Source organism: Coregonus lavaretus, assembly GCF_964263955.1.
Source record: "Coregonus lavaretus genome assembly, chromosome: 6".
Lineage (NCBI taxonomy): Eukaryota > Metazoa > Chordata > Actinopteri > Salmoniformes > Salmonidae > Coregonus > Coregonus lavaretus.
In genome coordinates, this window is record NC_139993.1 from 5803595 (window position 1) to 5823994 (window position 20400).

Sequence of the window (20400 nt, forward strand, 5' to 3'; positions counted from 1 at the left end):
AACTCATCCCAAACCATCTCAATTGGGTTGAGGTCGGGGGATTGTGGAGGCCAGGTCATCTAATGCAGCACTCCATCACTTTCCTTCTTGGTCAAGTAGCCCTTGCACAGCCTGGAGGTGTGTTGGGTCTTTGTCCTGTTGAAAAACAAATGATAGTCCCACTAAGCGCAAACCAGATGGGATGGCGTATCGCTGCAGAATGCTGTGGTAACCATGCTTGTTAAGTGTGCCTTGAATTCTAAATAAATCACTGACAGTGTCACCAGCAAAGCACCCCCACACCATCACACCTCCTCCTCCATGCTTCACGTTGGGAACCACACATGTGGAGATCATCCGTTCTCCTACTCTGCGTCTCACAAAAACACGGCGGTTGTAACAAAAAATCTCAAATGTGGACTTATCAGACCAAAGGACAGATTTCCACCGGTCTAATGCCCATGCCTCGTGTTTCTTGGCCCAAGCAAATCTCTTCTTCTTATTGGTCTCCTTTAGTAGTGGTTTCTTTGCAGCAATTTGATCATGAAGGCCTGATTCACGCAGTCTCCTCTGAACAGTTGATGTTGAGATGTGTCTGTTACTTGAACTCTGTGAAGCATTTATTTGGGCTGCAATCTGAGGCTGGTAACTCTAATGAACTTATCCTCTGCAGCAGAGGTAACTCTGGGTCATCCTTTCCTGTGGCGGTCCTCATGAGAGCCAGTTTCATCATAGCGATTGATGGTTTTTGTGACTGCACTTGAAGAAACTTTAAAAGTTCTTCAAATTTTACAGATTGACTGACCTTCATGTCTTAAAGCAATGATGGACTGTCGTTTGTCTTTACCTATGTGAACTGTTCTTGTCATAATATGCACTTGGTCTTTTACCAAATAGGGCTATCTTCTGTATACCAACCCTACCTTGTCACAACACAACTGATTGGCTCAAACGTATTAAGAAGGAAATAAATTCCACAAATTAACTTTTAAGAAGGCATACCTGTTAATTTAAATGCATTCCAGGTGACTACCTCATGAAGCTGGTTGAGAGAATGGCAAGAGTGTGCAAAGCTGTCATCAAGGCAAAGGGTGGTTACTTTGAAGAATCTCAATTATAATATAGATTTTGATTTGTTTAACACTTTATTTGGTTACTATATGATTCCATGTGTGTTATTTCATAGTTTTGATGTCTTCACTATTATTCTACAATGTAGAAAATAGTACAAATAAAGAAAAACCCTTGAATGAGTAGGTGTGTCCAAAATTTTGACTGGTGCTGTATATTATTCTGAAAAAAATATAAACGCAACAAGTTACTGGGTTACAGTTCATATTTCAGTCAACTGAAATAAATTAATTAGGCCCTAATCTATGGATTTCACGAATGCACTGTACGTAATAGGAATGCTCACAGTGAGGCGTCGAAGCAGAGAGGAGGTGAACCAGGGTCTGAGGAGTCTCTACTCACTGTAGGGAACACATTAACGAATGGAGGATGGAGAGAGAGGGAATGAGAGAGAGCAATCAAAAGAAAGTGTGGTAGAGTGAAACAGCAAAAGAAAAGCAGAGAGACTGAGAGAAAGAGAGACAGAAAGGGAGGGAGCGAGTGAGCAAAAGAAAGAGAGATGGCGCCAGATTAACGAAGACATATTGAGAGAACGAAATGGCTAGCTTTATTTACATTAAATCCCTAAATACTTATATAACAGTAAGACCATGGTCCTTAAAATGGAAGTTATTTACAGTAGTAAGAGACTGGGTAAACAGCCTAAGGCTGTTCCTCCTGACTTCCTGTAAAGGTCTCCTCTGCCTTTAAATATTAACACGGAGGACCGAAAGCAATGCTTTCTAACACTGAGGTTTCCTGAGGGAGAAATGGAGATGTTTTCACCCAGACTTGTTCTAAGTCGTATTTAGAGATGGGAGATGATGAGCCTGGATGTCTGGACGGAAGAGGGATGGTAGTGAACACATGTTGCAGTGTGTGGGTCCGTCGCTGCACGCATTTAACCCATTTGTGCCATTTGTTTTTGAGCACACGTGTGTGTGTAGTGTGTGCCTGGGACATGGGTATGACGATGGGAAGAGGACACCCTCGCTGAGAGCAAAAACAAGAAGGAGCAAGATAAACTAGAGAGAGTGGGGAGCCTAATTCCAATCATGGCGTGTGTGTCTGTGCGTACATAGTACAAGTGTATGCATAATGCAAGTGTGTGTGTGTGTGTGTGTGTGTTATGCCTGTGTGTGTGTGTGAAAAATATTAATGGTCTGCGGGCCGCCCGGTTGCATCGGGGACCTCGCGCCGTGAAAGACAACACAGCTAAATGGATTACACTGAGACGGGCCCGGGGGAGGAGAGGAGAGGGAGATGGAGGGATAGAGGAGAGGAGAGAGGGATGGAGGGATAGAGGAGAGGGTGATGGAGGGATAGAGGAGAGGAGAGGAGAGGAGAGGGGGATGGAGGGATAGAGGGGAGGAGAGGAGAGGGGGACGAGGGATAGAGGAGAGGAGGATGGAGGGATAGAGGAGAGGAGAGGGGAAGAGAGGGGGATGGAGGGATAGAGGAGAGGAGAGGAGAGAGGGATGGAGGAGAGGAGAGGAGGATGGAGGGATGGAGGAGAGGAGAGGAGAGAGGGATGGAGGGATAGAGGAGAGAGGGATGGAGGGATGAGGAGAGGAGAGGAGGATGGAGGGATAGAGGAGAGGAGAGAGGGATGGAGGGATAGAGGAGAGGAGAGGAGAGGAGAGAGGGATGGAGGGATAGAGGAGAGGAGAGGAGAGGAGAGAGGGATGGAGGGATAGAGGAGAGGAGAGAGGACATCTAGACAGCAGAGGGGTGTGAGAGTGTGAGTAATGAAAGTGTGTGTGTCAGGTGAACAGGGAATTATCCAGCCACCAGGTCAGCTACCACCACCACCACCTCAGACACACACACAGCCCAGAACCTAGACCCTATAGGCAGAGGCAGAGCTAGAAGGCACCAATGATTGTAAACAGTTGAAGTCGGAAGTTTACATACACCTTAGCCAAATACATTTAAACTCAGTTTTTCAGTTCTGCCCACAAATGTTCTATAGGATTGAGGTCAGGGCTTTGTGATGGCCACTCCAATACCTTGACTTTGTTGTCCTTAAGCCACTTTGCCACAACTTTGGAAGTATGCTTGGGGTTATTGTCCATTTGGAAGACCATTTGCGAACAAGCTTTAACTTCCTGACTGATGTTTTGAGATGTTGCTTCAATATATCCACACAATTTTCCTTCCGCATGATGCCATCCATTTTGTGAAGTGCACCAGTCCCTCCTGCAGCAAAGCACCACCACAGCATGATGCTGCCACCCCCGTGCTTCACGGTTGGGATGGTGTTCTTCGGCTTGCAAGCGTTCCCATTTTTCCTCCAAACATAACGATGGTCATTATGGCCAAACAGTTCTATTTTTGTTTCATCAGACCAGAGGACATTTCTCCAAAAAGTACGACCTTTGACCCCATGTGCAGTTGCAAACCGTAGTCTGGCTTTTTTATGGTGGTTTTGGAGCAGTGGCTTCTTCCTTGCTGAGTGGCCTTTCATGTTATGTCGATATAGGACTTGTTTTACTGTGGATATAGATACTTTTGTACCTGTTTCCTCCAGCATCTTCACAAGGTCCTTTGCTGTTGTTCTGGGATTGATTTGCACTTTTCGCACCAAAGTACATTCATCTCTAGGAGACAGAACACATCTCCTTCCTGAGCGGTATGACGGCTGCGTGGTCCCATGGTGTTTATACTTGCGTACTATTGTTTGTACAGATGAACGTGGTACCTTCAGGCGTTTGGAAATTGCTCCCAAGGATGAACCAGACTTGTGGAGGTCTACAATTGTTTTTCTGAGGTCTTGGCTGATTTCTTTTGATTCTCCCATGATGTCAAGCAACGAGGCACTGAGTTTGAAGGTAGGCCTTGAAATACAGCCACAAGTACACCTCCAATTGACTCAAATGATGTCAATTAGCCTATCAGAAGCTTCTAAAGCCATGACATCATTTTCTGGAATTTTCAAAGCTGTTTAAAAGGCACAGTCAACTTAGTGTATGTAAACTTCTGACCCACTGGAATTGTGATACAGTGAAATATAAGTTAAATAAACTGCCTGTAAACAATTGTTGGAAAGTTGACTTGTGTCATACACAAAGTAGATATCCTAACGGACTTGCCAAAACTATAGTTTGTTAACAATACATTTGTGGAGTGGTTGAAAAATGAGTTTTAATGACTCCAACCTAAGTGTATGTAAACTTCCGACTTCAACTGTATGTTCACAGCCATCTTGGTCACATTAGAGGAGCGGAGTTGTGGGAATTGTCAAAGTCTGGTTAGACAAATATAACAAAATGAGGATCAGAACACTTTCATAGGCCCAGCAGCATTATCTAACCCCCAATCCACCTGATGCCATCACTCCCCTTCTGCTTGAAATGATGATCCCCTGTGACCTATCTGGTGACCTGTGTCTGTCTCCATGGAGATGGTAGACCACCAGGTGGTGGTGACAGAAATGCATATCACTGGGCTGACCCCCAAACCACACTGACAGAGAGAGAGAGAGAGAGAGAGAGAGAGAGAGAGAGAGAGAGAGAGAGAGAGAGAGAGAGAGAGAGAGAGAGAGAGAGGCCTAACAGGGCGTGAGATGTCTTAGACAAATCTGCTGTCACTCAATCTACCAATCTCCATCCCTCACTGAATCTTCCTTTCTCCCTTTCTCACTCCACTCTCCCAGCTTCTCTAGCGTCCTGCCTTACGGCTCAATAGTCCTTCTCTCTCTTTCACCTGACTGCCTTCCTTCATTGGACAGTCTCTGTCTAACAACATCTTTGTTAGAGTAAGCACTGAGCCAATACTGTCAACTCAGATAAGTGCAAACTCAAATCAGTCTTGAATATCAGGAGTTGATTGTATAAGTGATGTAAGTTCACAAGGTTTACCAGGGAAATCAAACATCTCTCCAATTATCTTGTCATGCCCTGGCTCTGGGGACTCTAGTATGTTGAGCCAGGGTGTGAGTTTTCATTTGTTTTCGTTCTAGTTTAGTATTTCTATGTTGGCCAGTGTGGTTCTCAATCAGAGGCAACGTGTATCAGCTGTTGCTTGTTGTCTCTGATTGGGAACCATACTTAAGCAGCCAGTTTTCCCCTCAGTGTTTGTGGGATCTTGTTCCTGTATAGGTTTGTGTTGTGCACCTTTGGACGTCACGTTATCGGTGGTTGTTTTTTGTTCGTGTAATCATTATTTTAATAAATATGTTCACCTTCCACGCTGCGCCTTGGTCCTCTGTATACGACGAACATGACAGAAGATCCCACCAACAATGGACCAAGCAGCGTGTCCAGGAGCCAGCGCCAGAGGTATCGCTAAAGGACATCAACCTCGACTGGGCCTGGCCCACGGGGAGGAGAGACCCCCAGAAAATGTTTAGGGGGGGGCTCACGCCGTGGACGACGGGGCAGCAGGAGGCCGCGATAGAGCAGTCCAGCGGGTTTGCAGAGGAGGCCGCCAGGTTAAGGGGGCCACTGGTCACAGAGGAGAGGGAAAGTGTAGAGGCATGGCGAGAGGTACTGGGGTGTGTTACCAGTCCGGTCCGGCCCGTTCCTGATCCCTGCGTAGGGCCAGTGGTGTGTGTCCCCAGTACGGTCCGGCCTGTTCCTGTTCCTCGCATCGAGCCTGTGGTGCGCGTCGTCAGCCCGGCCCGGCCTGTTCCTGCTCCACGCACCAAGCCTATGGTGCGCATCGTCAGCCCGGCCTGTTCCTGCTCCACGCACCAAGCCTATGGTGCGCATCGTCAGCCCGGTTCGGCCCGCTCCTGCTCCCCGCAACAAGTCAGTGGTGCGCTTCGTCAGCCCGGTCCGGCCGCTCCTGCTCCCCGCACCAAGTCAGTGGTGCGCTTCGTCAGCCCGGTCCGGCCCGCTCCTGCTCCCCGCACCAAGTCAGGGGTGCGTTTCGTCAGCCCGGCTCGGCCCGTTCCTGCTCCCCACACCAAGCAAGTGGTGGGCGTTGTCAGTCCGGCACAGCCCGTGCCTGTTCCACCGGTGCCTGGTTCGGCACGGGTCAGCTGCTTCACGCCGGAGCTAGAGCAATCCGCTCCACCAGTGTGCAGTCCAGCTCCGGTCAGCAGGGCCAGACCGGACCAGGGGTACTTTGGGGGGTTAGAGAGGGAGTGGGGATCATGCCCGGAGCCGGATCCGCCGCCAAGGCGGAGTGCCCACCCGGTCCCTCCCCTGTGGTGTTTGGTTGGCGCGGTCGGAGTCCGCGCCTTTGGGGGGGGGGTACTGTCACGCCCTGGCTCTGGGGACTCTAGTATGTTGAGCCAGGGTGTGAGTTTTCATTTGTTTTCGTTCTAGTTTAGTATTTCTATGTTGGCCAGTGTGGTTCTCAATCGGAGGCAACGTGTATCAGCTGTTGCTTGTTGTCTCTGATTGGGAACCATACTTAAGCAGCCAGTTTTCCCACAGTGTTTGTGGGATCTTGTTCCTGTATAGGTTTGTGTTGTGCACCTTTGGACGTCACGTTATCGTTTGTTGTTTTTTGTTTGTGTAATCATTATTTTAATAAATATGTTCACCTTCCACGCTGCGCCTTGGTCCTCTGTATATGACGAACGTGACATATCTGAGTGAATCTCAAAGGAGAATATCTAGCTTCTGCAAAGTGTCTTAAACTGCTGCTGACTCATACAGGAGATTTAAAGTAGAACTAGAGAGGGGAGAGAGGGAACATGCGGAATAGGGGAAAATACTTATCTGAATAATGTACTGGTCAGTAGAGGAGTGGGAAGTGAATGAACAGATCCAGTGGATGAGAGGAGAGTAGTCCTTCCTCCAATGTGATTGTGAATAAAGGAAGTAGAAAATGAGAGCCTCTCCCTCCTCTGTCCTTCCTCTTTTCATGACCAACAGCTGCCCAAAGGGACCTATAAAGCCTACTTTTCACAGATTAAACCACATGCAGTATGAGTTACAAAACACAGAGTTACAAAACAAAATATGTATGCATCAACAACCATGTAATATGTAGATAGTATTGCTGTGGGCTACCATGGAGACACAACTATGACTCAACTGTTTAATATCAGATTTAGTTTAGAGAGGGGTTATTATGCAGTGTTGTCATCTAATATAAAGACCCCACCCTTTTTCCTCCATACCCAGACACTTATACACTACATGGCCAAAAGTATGTGGACACCTGCTTGTCGAACATCTCATTCCAAAAGCATGGGCATTAATATGGAGTTGGTCCCCCATTTGCTGCTTTAACAGCCTCCACACTTCTGGGAAGGCTTTCCACTAGATGTTGGAACATTGCTGCAGGGACTTCCTTCCATTCAGCCACAAGAGCATTAGTGAGGTCGGGCACTGATGTTGGGCGATTAGGCCTGGCTCGCAGTCGGCGTTCCAATTCATCCCAAAGGTGTTCGATGGGGTTGAGGTCAGGGCTCTGTGCAGGTCAGTCGTTTTCTTCCACCCCGATCTCGACAAACCATTTCTGTATGGACCTCGCTTTGTGCACGGGGGCATTGTCATGCTGAAACAGGAAAGCGCCTTCCCCAAACAGTTGCCACAAAGTTGGAAGTACAGAATCGTCTAGAATGGCTTTGTATGCTGTAGCATTAAGATTTCCCTTCACTGGAACTAAGGGGCCTAGCTCGAACCATGAAAAACAGCCCCAGACTATTATTCCTCCTCCAACAAATTTTGCAATTGGCACATGGCATTGGGGCAGATAGCGATCTCCTGGCATCCGCCAAACCCAGATTCGTCCGTCGGACTGCCAGATGGTGAAGTGTGATTCATCACTCCAGAGAACGCGTTTCCACTGCTCCAGAGTCCAATGGCGGCGAGCTTTATACCACTCCAGCCGACGCTTGGCATTGCGCATGGTGATCTTAGGCTTATGTGCGGCTGCTCGGCCATGGAAACCCATTTCATGAAGCTCCCGACGAACAGTTCTTATGCTGACGTTGCTTCCAGAGGCAGTTTGGAACTCAGTAGTGAGTGTTGCAACCAAGGACAGACAATTTTTCAACGCTTCGCTTCAGAACTCACCGGTCCCGTTCTGTTAGCTTGTGTGGCCTACCACTTCACGGCTGAGCCATTGTTGCTCTTAGACGTTTCCACTTCACAATAACAGCACTTACAGTTGACCGGGGTAGCTCTAGCAGGGCAGAAGTTTGCCGAACTGACTTTTTGGAAAGGTGGCATCATATGACGGTGCCACGTTGAAAGTCACTGAGCTCTTCAGTAAGGCCATTCTACTGCCAATGTTTGTCTATGGAGATTGCATGGCTGTGTGCTTGATTTTATACACCTGTCAGCAACGGGTGTGGCTGAAATAGCCGAATCCACTCATTTGAAGTGGATTGTACATATGTAAATTAGGTGTATAAGATGGACAGCAGCCCTGTCCTCTCCAGTAGTGCTGGTAATCAAATCAAATCAAATTGTCACATGCTTCGTAAATAACAGGTGTAGTCTAACAGTGAAACGCTTACTTACTTCCCAACAATGCATAGAGAAAAATATAAACATTATATAAAAATAATAACGCGAGGAATAAATACACAATGAGTAATGATAACTTGGCTATATACATGGGGTACCAGTACAGAGTAGTTGTGCAGGGGTACGAGGTAATTGAGGTAGATATGTACATATATGTAGAGGTAAGGTAACTAGGCAACAGGATAGATAATAAGCAGTAGCAGCAGTGTATGTGATGAGTCAAAAGAGTTAGTGCAAAAAGGGGTCAAATGCAGGTAGCTATTTGGTTAACAGTCTATGACTTGGGTGGCTGTGACAATTGTTGTTGTAATATATCTGGGCTGTGGTCTATCTAATTGTCTGTAAATTGGGTCTCATCTCCATTGTGCAATTCTTTATAGGCCCATAGAGGAGAATGCAGACTCAGCAGAATACACAGGCACTGGCTATATTCAATGTGTGTGTGTGTGTGTGTGTGTGTGTGTGTGTGTGTGTGTACAGTAGCTACCACAACCAGAATAATGGATTAGTAGTACTAGATAACACTGGACCCTGCTGTGATTCCACATTCATAGCTTTAACAATAGAATGGACAACAGATAGGATTATATGAGCCTCTTTGTTCACAGTAAATACAATCAAAACCCACACACACACACTGGTGCTGAAGCAGTGCTATAGTACCTCCCCCCTCCTCCCTATAGGCTCACCCTGTCCACTTATTCATCTATCAATTCTAATAGAATCATCTATCCATCCATCTACCTCATTGACAGACAGGGACCGTGGGGATATGGCAAAACTTTCAAGCCTTCTTTATGTGGGCTGTTGTTCTATATTTATTTATTTATTTGATTTCACCTTTATTTAACCAGGTAAGCCAGTTGAGAACAAGTTCTCATTTACAACTGCAACCTGGCCAAGATAAAGCAAAGCAGTGCGATAAAAACAACAACAACACAGAGTAACATATGGGATAAACACAACGTACAGTCAAAAACACAATAGAAAATCTATATACAGTGTGTGCAAATGTAGTAAGTTATGGAGGTAAGTCAATAAATAGGCCATAGTGCAAAATAATTACAATTTAGTATTAACACTGGATTGATAGATGTGCAGAAGATGATGTGCAAATAGAGATACTGGGGTGCAAATGAGCAAAATAAATAACAATATGGGGATGAGGTAGTTGGGTGTGCTAATTACAGATGGGCTGTGTACAGGTGCAGTGATCGGTAAGCTGCTCTGACAACTGATGCTTAAAGTTAGTGAGGGAGATAAGAGTATATAGTGTACATTGTTTATCTGAGCTGATTTCAAAACCAGATGATGTGCTAAATGTAATGCAATCAAATCTGTAAAAGTAGTATCTGAAAGACAAATTATATGTTGTTTTCTCTGCCTCATTTGATTACTGACAAAAGCGCTGATTGCAATTTGTCAGCAGAAAAACAGTGAGATACGTGCAAAACAAACATTTCAGATGAGCCTCAATGATAAGTGGCTTTTGTTTTCTTCTGGGATAGAAGAAAAATAAATAAACAAGAAAAGCTGTTCAAAACAATGCCTTGGGATGTTTGCGACTTGACGGCGAAACGAAACATCTTTCATGTCGTTGTGTCGCACTTGGCTGCCAACAAAAATCAATAGTTACTCTTCAAACAGCAAATCTGCCATCTTAAAGGGGCACGCTTGTCTGTGTCCTCACTTAGGCAGAGAGAGCTACAGCAAACATGTGTAAAGGGGCAACAACACCTTTTAAATAAAATGACCCCATACTAATAAAGGACGACCCTTCACGCTCTGTTGCGCTGACATCGTGAGAGCGTTCTCTCCTTCTTCTTGATGTCAACCTCTTGTACGTCCCAATTATTTTGTCCAGTGATGTGTTAACCAAAAAATGATCGATAGAACCATTTCTGTTTATCAAAGCCAAATCAAAAGACAGACCGATAGAGGGGGAATAACAAAAATTATTGCTTTTCCCCCAGTGACAGCTAAATTGCTTGTAATATCACATCTGTCGAATCGAAAAGGCCAATGTTCTTTGTCCTGGTGAAAGCAGGGGGTCATGGGAAATAAGGGAGTAGGTGCAGAGTTTCAAGTCAACAATGGTAAACTGGTTTATAGCAAACAACTTCATTCGATAGCACTTGAAGCGAGAAAGGTGGAGAATGCAATGAAAGATAGAGAGAGACAGAGAGAGAGACAGAGAGAGAGACAGAGAGAGAGAGAGACAGAGAGAGAGACAGAGAGACAGAGAGAGAGAGAGAGAGAGAGAGAGAGAGAGAGAGAGAGAGAGAGGGGTGTAAACAGAGACAGAGAACACAAGATATGAAAGAGAGAAAACAAAAGAGACAGACAAGAGGATATACAAGGACATAGAGAGAAACAAAGGGAATGTTTGGAAATGAGAAGTAGAGAAAGAGACAGACAGAGTGGGATTGAGTGGGGCACTTCACTTAGTCAGAAGCTCACAAAACAGTGAAAACATCTCCTTATATCAAAGAAGCGAAAAAAAAAAGACAAGTCCAAGACAACTCAATTCATAATCCCCAACACAGGTTTGGCAGCCAACCACACTACCCAATCCATCTCCATATGACTAACTCTGGCTGGTGGTGTTTGACGATCTCTTGTGATTTACAGAGTCTTTAGTCCTGCTTTTAGTAGCCAAACACTGGACACCGGCCCTGGAGCGTCTTAATCAATGAGACAGATTTACATCTAGTCCACCCGGAGACCGCAAGGAGACGGCGACTACTGTATCCATCAGCACATAAAGGGGATACATGAAGAGGTGCTGACTGGACGAGGGGAGCGGAAAGAGACACAGCATTGCACCATTGACAGGAGACTGGAGAGGAGGTTGATGGCGATCGATGGGGTCACTAAATAACTCAATAAGAAGACTGCAGGGCTGTGTCCCAATCCAAAGGCAGCTGCCTGCTGCCTATCTGCCTCCAAAGGCACCTACCTTAGTAGGTAGCACTTTTCCAGAATGTACTGTTACTGCCATTTGGGACGGGCGTCGAAGGCTGCATCATGTGACAACGCATTCGCATTCCACCGAGCGCGAGACTTTTGTTTACATTGTAGCCATTGGTTTTCCTGTATCTGTGCATTAGTCCTTGAAACACAGTCCATTGTACAAAATAGGTCATTCCCAAGTGAGGGAAATCTCAAGGAGATTAACCTCCAACATTCATAAGCTTGTTCAGTATATGAGGGCAAATTTAGTCATGACCGCGACAGGTTTTTTATACACAGGACAGGAGTTTACAAGTTTTTTTTACAGCCCTTTACTAATACCTAATTTCAACTAATTGTGCTCTAAATTCAAAACTTGCCCACAGTGCAATCCCGTGGGACAGAAAATCATGTCTGTATTTTAGAATGAATCTGCATGATAAACAATAACATGGGTGAATCTATTTATATCTAACATTGTGATGTTTCACACTCCTTAATAAAATCCTGGGATATGGTGATTATCCTGGTGGCTGGGATGTTCCCAACAAGTTCTTTGCATCTGCAGGGTGTCAGGGTGAGATGTCCTTCAAGCTGGAACAAGCAGAGACAAGGGGGGAGAAATGAACCTCACCGCTCAAATTTCAGCTGGTTCAAGTCACTGAAGCCACAACTACCTTTATTAATGTGCAATCGTTTGGTTAACAGTTTTGCATATTTTTAGGCTTGTTCAGTTGTTTACAGTAAGAGTAGAATAACTTAGCCTATCATTTTTACTAGTAACAACAAACCCAATGTGCAACAATAGGAGAAGGGAAAATGACAAGAGAAAGTTAGGTTGTATTTCCTATGTTTTTCATCAGATGTTGTTAAAAAAATTGACCTCCAAGTGAGTCGGGCAGGACTGTTTTCTCCTGCCAAGCCAATGCAATGGAGTAATACGTGATCAGGTGCCCACTTTAGTCCCTGAAAACAAATTTGCTACATGTTTTTAGCTGGCTAGCAAGTTCACCAATTAATTGATATAAAATTGACACATTGTTGAATCTACGATTAGGCCTAGTTAGTTTAGTTGTGCATCTCTAAAAAGCCAATAAGCAGGACGAGATCACCTCCTAACGTTAGCTAGCTATCACGTATGATGTGTTAGCTAGCTAGCTAGCTAGCTTTGCAACGGGCTGATAAACAACAGTTACTCAACATTTGAATTCAAAATTCATATGAAAGTAATTTGTTGAACATTTTAACATAATTTTGTGAATAAATCAACGTTATACTTACATTTCGCCAAGTTATTCCTTATTCTTCTGGGACATCTTCTCCCAAGCGGGGACTTGTGTCCACCATTAATTCAGAATTGTTTTGAATTTTCGATGCGCCGCAAGGGGTTATGAGATAGCCTCCCCAGCGAAGGACACATGGGATGTTGCCTTCAAAACCGCCCAATGAAGGCACCTTAGAAAGCAGCATTTTAAGGTACCTTGGGATTGGGACATACCAATTTTGACGTCCTGCCTAGAAATGCTGCCTCAAAAGGCAGCATCCTTGTCGATTGAGACACAGCCCAGGTCTGTGGTTCTGATCGGCTGATGTATTGGGTTAACTGGGGAGGTAGAGCAGGTATATTGATGTGGTTAAAAAGATATTAACTGTTTAAGGGGAATAGTGGCCAAGTGATAATTCACTTGCTTTCTACAGCTTTCTACCTGAAAATTGGTCCTTTATCTAAAATACAGTGCCTATAGAAAGTCTACAACCCCTTTAACTTTTTTTTTCCTCCACATTTTCCTGCCTTAAAATTTAATCTAAAAGGGATTCCATTCGATTTTTGTTCCTACAGATCTACACAACTTACTCCACATTTTCAAAGTGCAAGAAAGTTATAGAAAACTTTTCTGACAGGGACTCGGGAGTTTGTTAGGATCAAAAGAAATATGAAAGGAGCAAAGCCCAGGTAAAACGTTTGAGGAGAACCCACCTCAGTCTTCTGAAAACCTAACCCTGGGATAGGGTTGTATTTTTCTGTGGGACAATTACACAAATGTTTATGCAAAAGACACACCCAATTGGCTGTCCAAGAGCTGTTGAGTGTTCCTGAGTGGTCTAGTCTCAGTCTTGACTTAAATCTGCTTTAAAAAAATCTGAGACAAGGTTTAAATATCGCTGTCCATCAATGATCCCCAAACAAATTAGCTGAGTCTGAGCAATTTTGACAAAAACTATGTATATATGTTGCCCTAAGAGTTGTGCAAAGATGGTAAATCCTTAATGAAAATTATTCACAACTGTAATGGCTGACAAAGGTGCTTCCACCAAGTATTAACTCAGGGGGTAGAGACTTAAAATTTGATCTAAAAAGGTATTCAAATAGATTTTCAAAGTGAAAGAAAGTTATAAAAAATTGCCCAACTAAAACAAAAACAAAAACTGAAATATCATAATTGGATATTTCAGTTTTTGTTTTTGTTTTAGTTGGGCAATTTTTTATAACTTTCTTTCACTTTGAAAATCTATTTGAATATGGAAGTGCCATGCAGATGGTGGCCCCTATGTGCTTACCACAAATGCCTTGTTTGCGCATTTTGCCGTATTGTACATTGCTCTTAGTTACTCTTTTTTTTGTATCATCATTAGCGCAGTATATATGGTCCCAATTGAAGCTCCAAGAAGCAATTTTTTGGGGGCAATTTCTTTCACTTTGAAAATCTATTTGAATACCTTTTTAGATCAAATTTTAAGGCAGCAAAATGTGAAAGTTCAAGGGGGTGTAGACTTTCTATAGGCACTGTAAGTGTTCCCATTGTAATTCTATGGATCAACCTGAGGGATAGGTCAAAGTGATATAATGGACAGCAATCAATCAAATACAAATGATCAACGTCTGTCTATTGATCACAAAGTGCTTTTTAACACCATCACCTTAGAGGATCTGTTAGTCGCTTTGGATAAAAGCTCCTGCTAATTGCCACACTGTGTATTGGCCAATAGTTGACTCATCAAAATGGCACAAAATGTCTGTGGTCAGATCAATGAAGTTGCTTCCAATCCACCACACAATAAAACACCCAAACAAATCCAATCAATCAAAAGATGATCAAATCAAGATACAGCCAAAACAAAGTTTATATGCTGACTCACCCCTGCAGTTCCTTAAGAGACATGGAGATCTTGAGGTTGTGTCCCAGGACATGGAGGGCTGTGAGGATGTCTGCCCACTGGACCATCTCCCCCAGGGGACCACCCTTCAGGACCTTGGGGCTGAACACATCCCCTGACTCCTCTGTCAGGAAGCCCACGTGCACCAGGATCTGGGGGAAAATATAAATGTTTATTTATGTTTATTTACATCATAATTTTTTATTTTCTTAAAGAAGAATAATACATCCTGAGATAATACATAAAGATAATGAATAAAAAATACTGTGTAGGAGAGATCAGTGGTAAAGCCTACATGTTACAGTTGGAGAATTTCCATAATGGTGCATAATGTACACAAAATAGACGCTGAACATCTGCATACATGACATTACATATCATCATGTTGTCATCATTAACAGAGCTTTAGTGCTCATCAGACGTCAAACGTCCAACTCCAGCTGTAATACGGGTTTTTATAAGTATCAGACATGAACACGTGTTCAATCTCACAGTCTACTAGACGTCGCCAGTCAGTCATTGCGAGCATACACAGAATAGACACTGAACATCTGCATACATTAGACCAGTGTTTCCCAACTCCTCGAGTACCCCCAACAGCACACGTTGTTGTAGCCCGGGACAGGCACACCTGATTACACTTTTCAACTAATCATCAAGCCCGCAATGAGTTGAATCAGGTGAGTTTGTCTGGGTTTACAACAAACGTGTACTTTTGGGGTTACTTGAGAGAGAGCTTTAGTGATCATCAGCTATCCAACTAGCCTTAATAATACAGTAGGCATGGTTCTCTAAGTATCAGCCATGAACACATGTTCATCCTCCTAGCAGGGTTGGGGTCAATTATGAATAGCGGAAGTGCCATGCAGATGGTGGCCCCTATGTACTTACCACAAATGCCTTGTTTGCGCATTTTGCCGTATTGTACATTGCTCTTAGTTACTCTTTTTTTGTATCATCATTAGCGCAGTATACATGGTCCCAATTGAAGCTCCAAGAAGCAGGCAATTTGAAAAAACTATAAAAGTAGATAGTGCTGATTTATTGGCACATTGAACTATGTAGCGCGCCGTCGTTAAAAAACTCTATGGATAGTGGTAACACCTGAATTATATCTGAATTTCAACATCTTTATGCACCTTCGCCATTTAGTTGCAAATTGTCCTTTAATTCCATTTCAATTGTAGAATTTGAATTTAATTTGAATTGACCACACCCTACAGCAAGCAGAATTAGAATTGAATTTGAATTGACCACACCCCACAGGAATGATAATTTTTTATTCCATAAAATTCAAATGGATATTATTTATGTGCACACAACACTATACAATGTTAATTTTGACATAATGTATGGTAACCAATACTATGTTTAACATATGATTGAAACATTTCATTCTCATAAAACAATAAATATTCTATAATAATTCATATTTCACTAACATGTTATAAAAAACTAAACAGAAAAAGTACATTTCCCAGAATGCATTAGATCAAACCAAACACTCCAGAATGGAAGGGAACAACCTAATATCTCATGACAAAAATAAATAAATAAAATACTGTTTGACATCTATGAGTGATAATCAATTTGATATTTTAAATGGTATCTGTATTTCTTATGTATTAATTGACAGAATATTTTGGTAAAACGTGTCAAAGGAATGACTTTTCATGTTTCACTTCCAGTTGAATTTCTTTGAATTGCTTTGAATTAAATTCGACTTCCTTTCATTCAAATATAATTTAAATTCTGCTTTCGGTGGGGTGTGTCCAGTTCAAATTTGAATTTCAATTCCTGGGTTGAATTGAATTAAATTAACCCCAACCCTGCCTCCTAGAAATCAAGAAAACATTTATATCAGTTCAGAATCCAACTGTAGCTGTAATAATACAGTAATTAGCATCAGACACACAAGAGCACATGGTCATCCTCAATCAATCAAATATTTTCCAGATAATTTCTAGTGTGTTCCATAGACAATAGACATCTGCCTACATTACTGTTAATCATACATCCGACTCTTGCTGTAATAAAATATGTTTCTGTAATAATACACTATGGAATCAAAGACAGAACACATGTTCATCCCTACTGTGTATTAGACAGAGGCCACATTCCAAATGGCTCCCTATTCCCTGCATAGTGCACTACTTTTGACCAGAACCCTATCGGCCCTGGTCAAAAGTAATGCACTTTGTAGGGAATAGGGCACCATTTGGGAAGCAAACAGAGTCAGTCATGTCAGAGAGGTACTGTGCAGAGTAATCCTGATGAGCTAACACAGCATGAAAAGCCCCTCTGCCCCAGATAGACACAATGAGACAAACTGTGTGTGAGTGTGTATGTGTGTGTATGTGGTGTGAGAGTGTGTGTGTATATGTGAAACAGAGTGTGTGTGTGTGTGTGAGTATGTATGTGCGTGTATGTGTGATAGTGAGAGTGTGTGTGTGTGTGTGAGAAGAGAGAGTGTGTGTAAGAGTGTGTGTGTGTGTGAGCAGTGTGTCTCGATGAGTGTCTGTGTGTCAGTCTGAACTGTTGTGGAAGTGATTAACATCCCTTTCTCCACTCAGTGGGGCACACTCATTAAGTTCCTGGAGGCTGTTTTACCCTCTTCTCTCTCTCTCTCTCTCTCTCTCTCTCTCTCTCTCTCTCTCTCTCTCTCTCTCTCTCTCTCTCTCTCTCTCTCTCTCTCTCTCTCTCTCTCTCTCTCTCTCTCTCTCTCTCTCTCTCTCTCTCTCTCTCTCTCTCTCTCTCTCTCTCTCTCTCTCTCTCTCTCTCTCTTCTATCTCTCTCTTCTCTCTCTCTCCCCCTCTTTCTCTCCCTCTCCATCTGCCACCCCTCTTTCCCTCCTCTCATCCTCCCTCTCCCTCTCTCTCTGTCCTGTGTGTGATGCCTGAGTCACTGTCTAATCATGTGCTAAAAGTCACAGTCAGCGGCCGGCAGGATGCTAAACAACAACACTGGCACGCACCACCACCTCCTCCTCCTCCTCCTCCTCCTCCTCCACCTCCTCCTCCTCCTCCTCCTCTAGTCATCTTCCGACAGATTGTACAAGCGCCAGAACGGAGGGAATGAAATTCAAAAGAGTGGAATTTATGATCATGATGAGATTGATTTGTTTCATTAATAAGCAAACTATTTAACACTCCTGGTCGCCCAAATCGAATTAAAAAGTAATGAGGATGAAAACAAGAATACACAGTGGCCCTCAAGGACTGGAGATAGAAATAGATTTGGAAACAGACACACAGAAATACCCAGACCCATAGAAACATCCCTGCCACAGACAAACTTCAAAACCAGCTCATACCAGTTCTCCATGTCTCATCTCTGCTGACTTCTAAGCCCTCTACATGAGTGTGTGTGTGTGTGTGTGTGTATGTGTGTGTGTGTGTCTGTGTATCGAGAGAGTGTCTATGGGATACAGAGTCGAGCGAATCGAGCGCCAGTGAAAACGCGACTGGCATGAAATGAAATATCACACTGATTTAATAAGCTTGCTATATTAGACTTGTGCTTCATAAAAAAGATAAGTGAAATTAAATTACAGTTTGGGTGGCAGATGGCTCTGGCCACGAGAACACCTTTGGCCAAAAAGGGGGATATCACGCAAATCTGGAAACCACGCACTAATGCAGAAACACTAGTGTGAGATTGAACACACACAAAAACACGCACGCACACACACACACACACACACACACACACACACACACACACACATACACACACACACACACACACACACACACACACACACACACACACACACACACACACAGAGCGGTGGAGTGGAGCGCAGTGTGAGGAAGATACGTCATCTGTGAAGCTGCAGAGAGAGGAAATAGGGGAACAGCACTGTGTACCAGTCTTGATCTGCAGCCGATGTGTATCACTGACAAGTTGGTGACCTTGATGTTTGTATGTGTGTGTGTGTGTGTGTGTGTGTGTGTGTGTGTGTGTGTGTGTGTGTGTGTATGTGTGTGTCAAAATAAGTGTGTGTCAAATGAAGTGTATGTCGCAGTGTGTGACTGTCTAAACTAATGGAGGTGTTAAAAGTGTGTGTGTGTGAGTCTAAACTTTGTGTTTTAAGTGTGTGTGTGTGTGTGTGTGTGTATGTGTGTGAGTGTGTGCGTGTTGTAGATGTAGAAGTGACATTCCAGTGAAGAGGTCTCTATAATACTGTGTCTATCCAGTGCTCACCTCCACTCATCGCTAACGCGCTAACCACAGCAGAATCCTAATGTTTAATCTGGTGCCCGTTAGCAGGGTGGTGTGTAGGGTGGTGTGGTGGCTTGAGTACCTGTGTGAGTGTGTATGTGTGTGTGTAAGGGCATCTGTTGCGCTCTAACAACCCTGCATGCCCACACACTGCCCTTCCACCAGCCGGTCTGAAGGGCACAGATGTCTGAGTGAGGGGGTTGGGGGGAGTTAGGGTGGCACACAAGCTGGCACTGCCAACTACAGCCTCTGCCCTCCCCTTTACCCCCTTTCCATCTCGGCTGCATACTGTTTCTTACCCGCTACTGTAGGTTGTAGGTCAGTCTATTCTCCAAGTAACACCGAGAGTGATGGGGTAATCATCACACGCTCGCAAACACACACACATAATTGGTCTTTAGTTGCTAGGATTGTTTTGAAAAAAACAGCATACATAAACTCAGCCACTGCTCAGCTAATAGCCTGGGATTGAAGGGAGAAATGCAGCTAATGCTGAAGGTCTCCCATAGCTCTCCTATACGCTCCTAGAAAAAGGGTTCAAAAAGGGTTCTTCGGCTGCCCCCAGAGGAGAACCAATTTTTTTGGTTCCAGGCACAACCCTTTTTGGTTCCAGCTAGAACCCTCTGTGGAAAGGGTTCTACATGGAACCCAAAACGGTTCTACTTGGAACCAAAAGGGTTCTACCTGGAACCAACAAGGGTTCTTCAAAGGGTTCTCCTATGGGGACAGCCGAAGAACCCTTTAGGTTCTAGACAGCACATTCTTTGCTAAGAGTGTAGCTCAGGCTGTGACTGCATAGCTGAGATTCCCATTCCTCCATCGTTAGAAATACAAGCTCAATGTTGGACTATGCTTTTGTGTTTGAGTATTTCAGTGGAACTGAACAAAGTGTGTTGCAGTATATGGTGGTGGATGAGGTGAGTTCCTTCTTACAATTCAGATCAATTTGAGACTAAAACTCTGTATAAAAGTAAGTCATTATTATTATTAATAAGGGTTGTTACAATTTGCCTCACAGATGTTCTAGTTTAAAGAACTAGGTTAAGATGGCAGTTTAAAAAACTCCTCAGGTTTTATATAGCTATCAGGAAAGGTTCAGACTGACTTGACAGGGAAATGATTGAATTTCAGTAGGAGGCCTTTGGGGCGTCCCACAGTCAGTCAGTCAGTCAGGATTCCGCTCCTCTCTAACTAACACACATGCACGCACACACACACACACATACACACATGCTCTCTCTCTCACACACACACACACACACACACACACACACACACACACACACACACACACACACACACACACACACACACACACACACACACACACACACACACACACACACACACACACACACTCTGACTCTGCGGTCTAGAGGTTCGACAGAGCAGGAATGGAACTTTTTTAAACCCCACACTTTCCAGAGGTAGTGGGTTCAATTCCCTCAGGGATCACATACATGAAATCAAAATATATGCACTCAATATGCACTCACTGCACTGTAAGTCTCTTTGGATAACAGCCTCTGTTGAGTGGCATATATTA

At 43.8% G+C, this 20400-nt stretch overlaps 1 protein-coding gene across 1 annotated transcript in view; it reads right to left on the minus strand.

Annotated features, from left to right (window-relative positions):
* The window catches only part of LOC311130349 (alpha-1,6-mannosylglycoprotein 6-beta-N-acetylglucosaminyltransferase B-like), a gene marked incomplete at both ends in the record, with an annotated part of 96347 nt that overhangs the window by 48309 nt on the left and 27638 nt on the right, over positions 1-20400 (minus strand). Inside the window, one exon of the mRNA XM_084163073.1 lies at positions 14613-14782. Coding sequence (XP_084019199.1) covers positions 14613-14782 — 170 coding nt within the window. The remainder of the gene's footprint in view (positions 1-14612; positions 14783-20400) is intronic.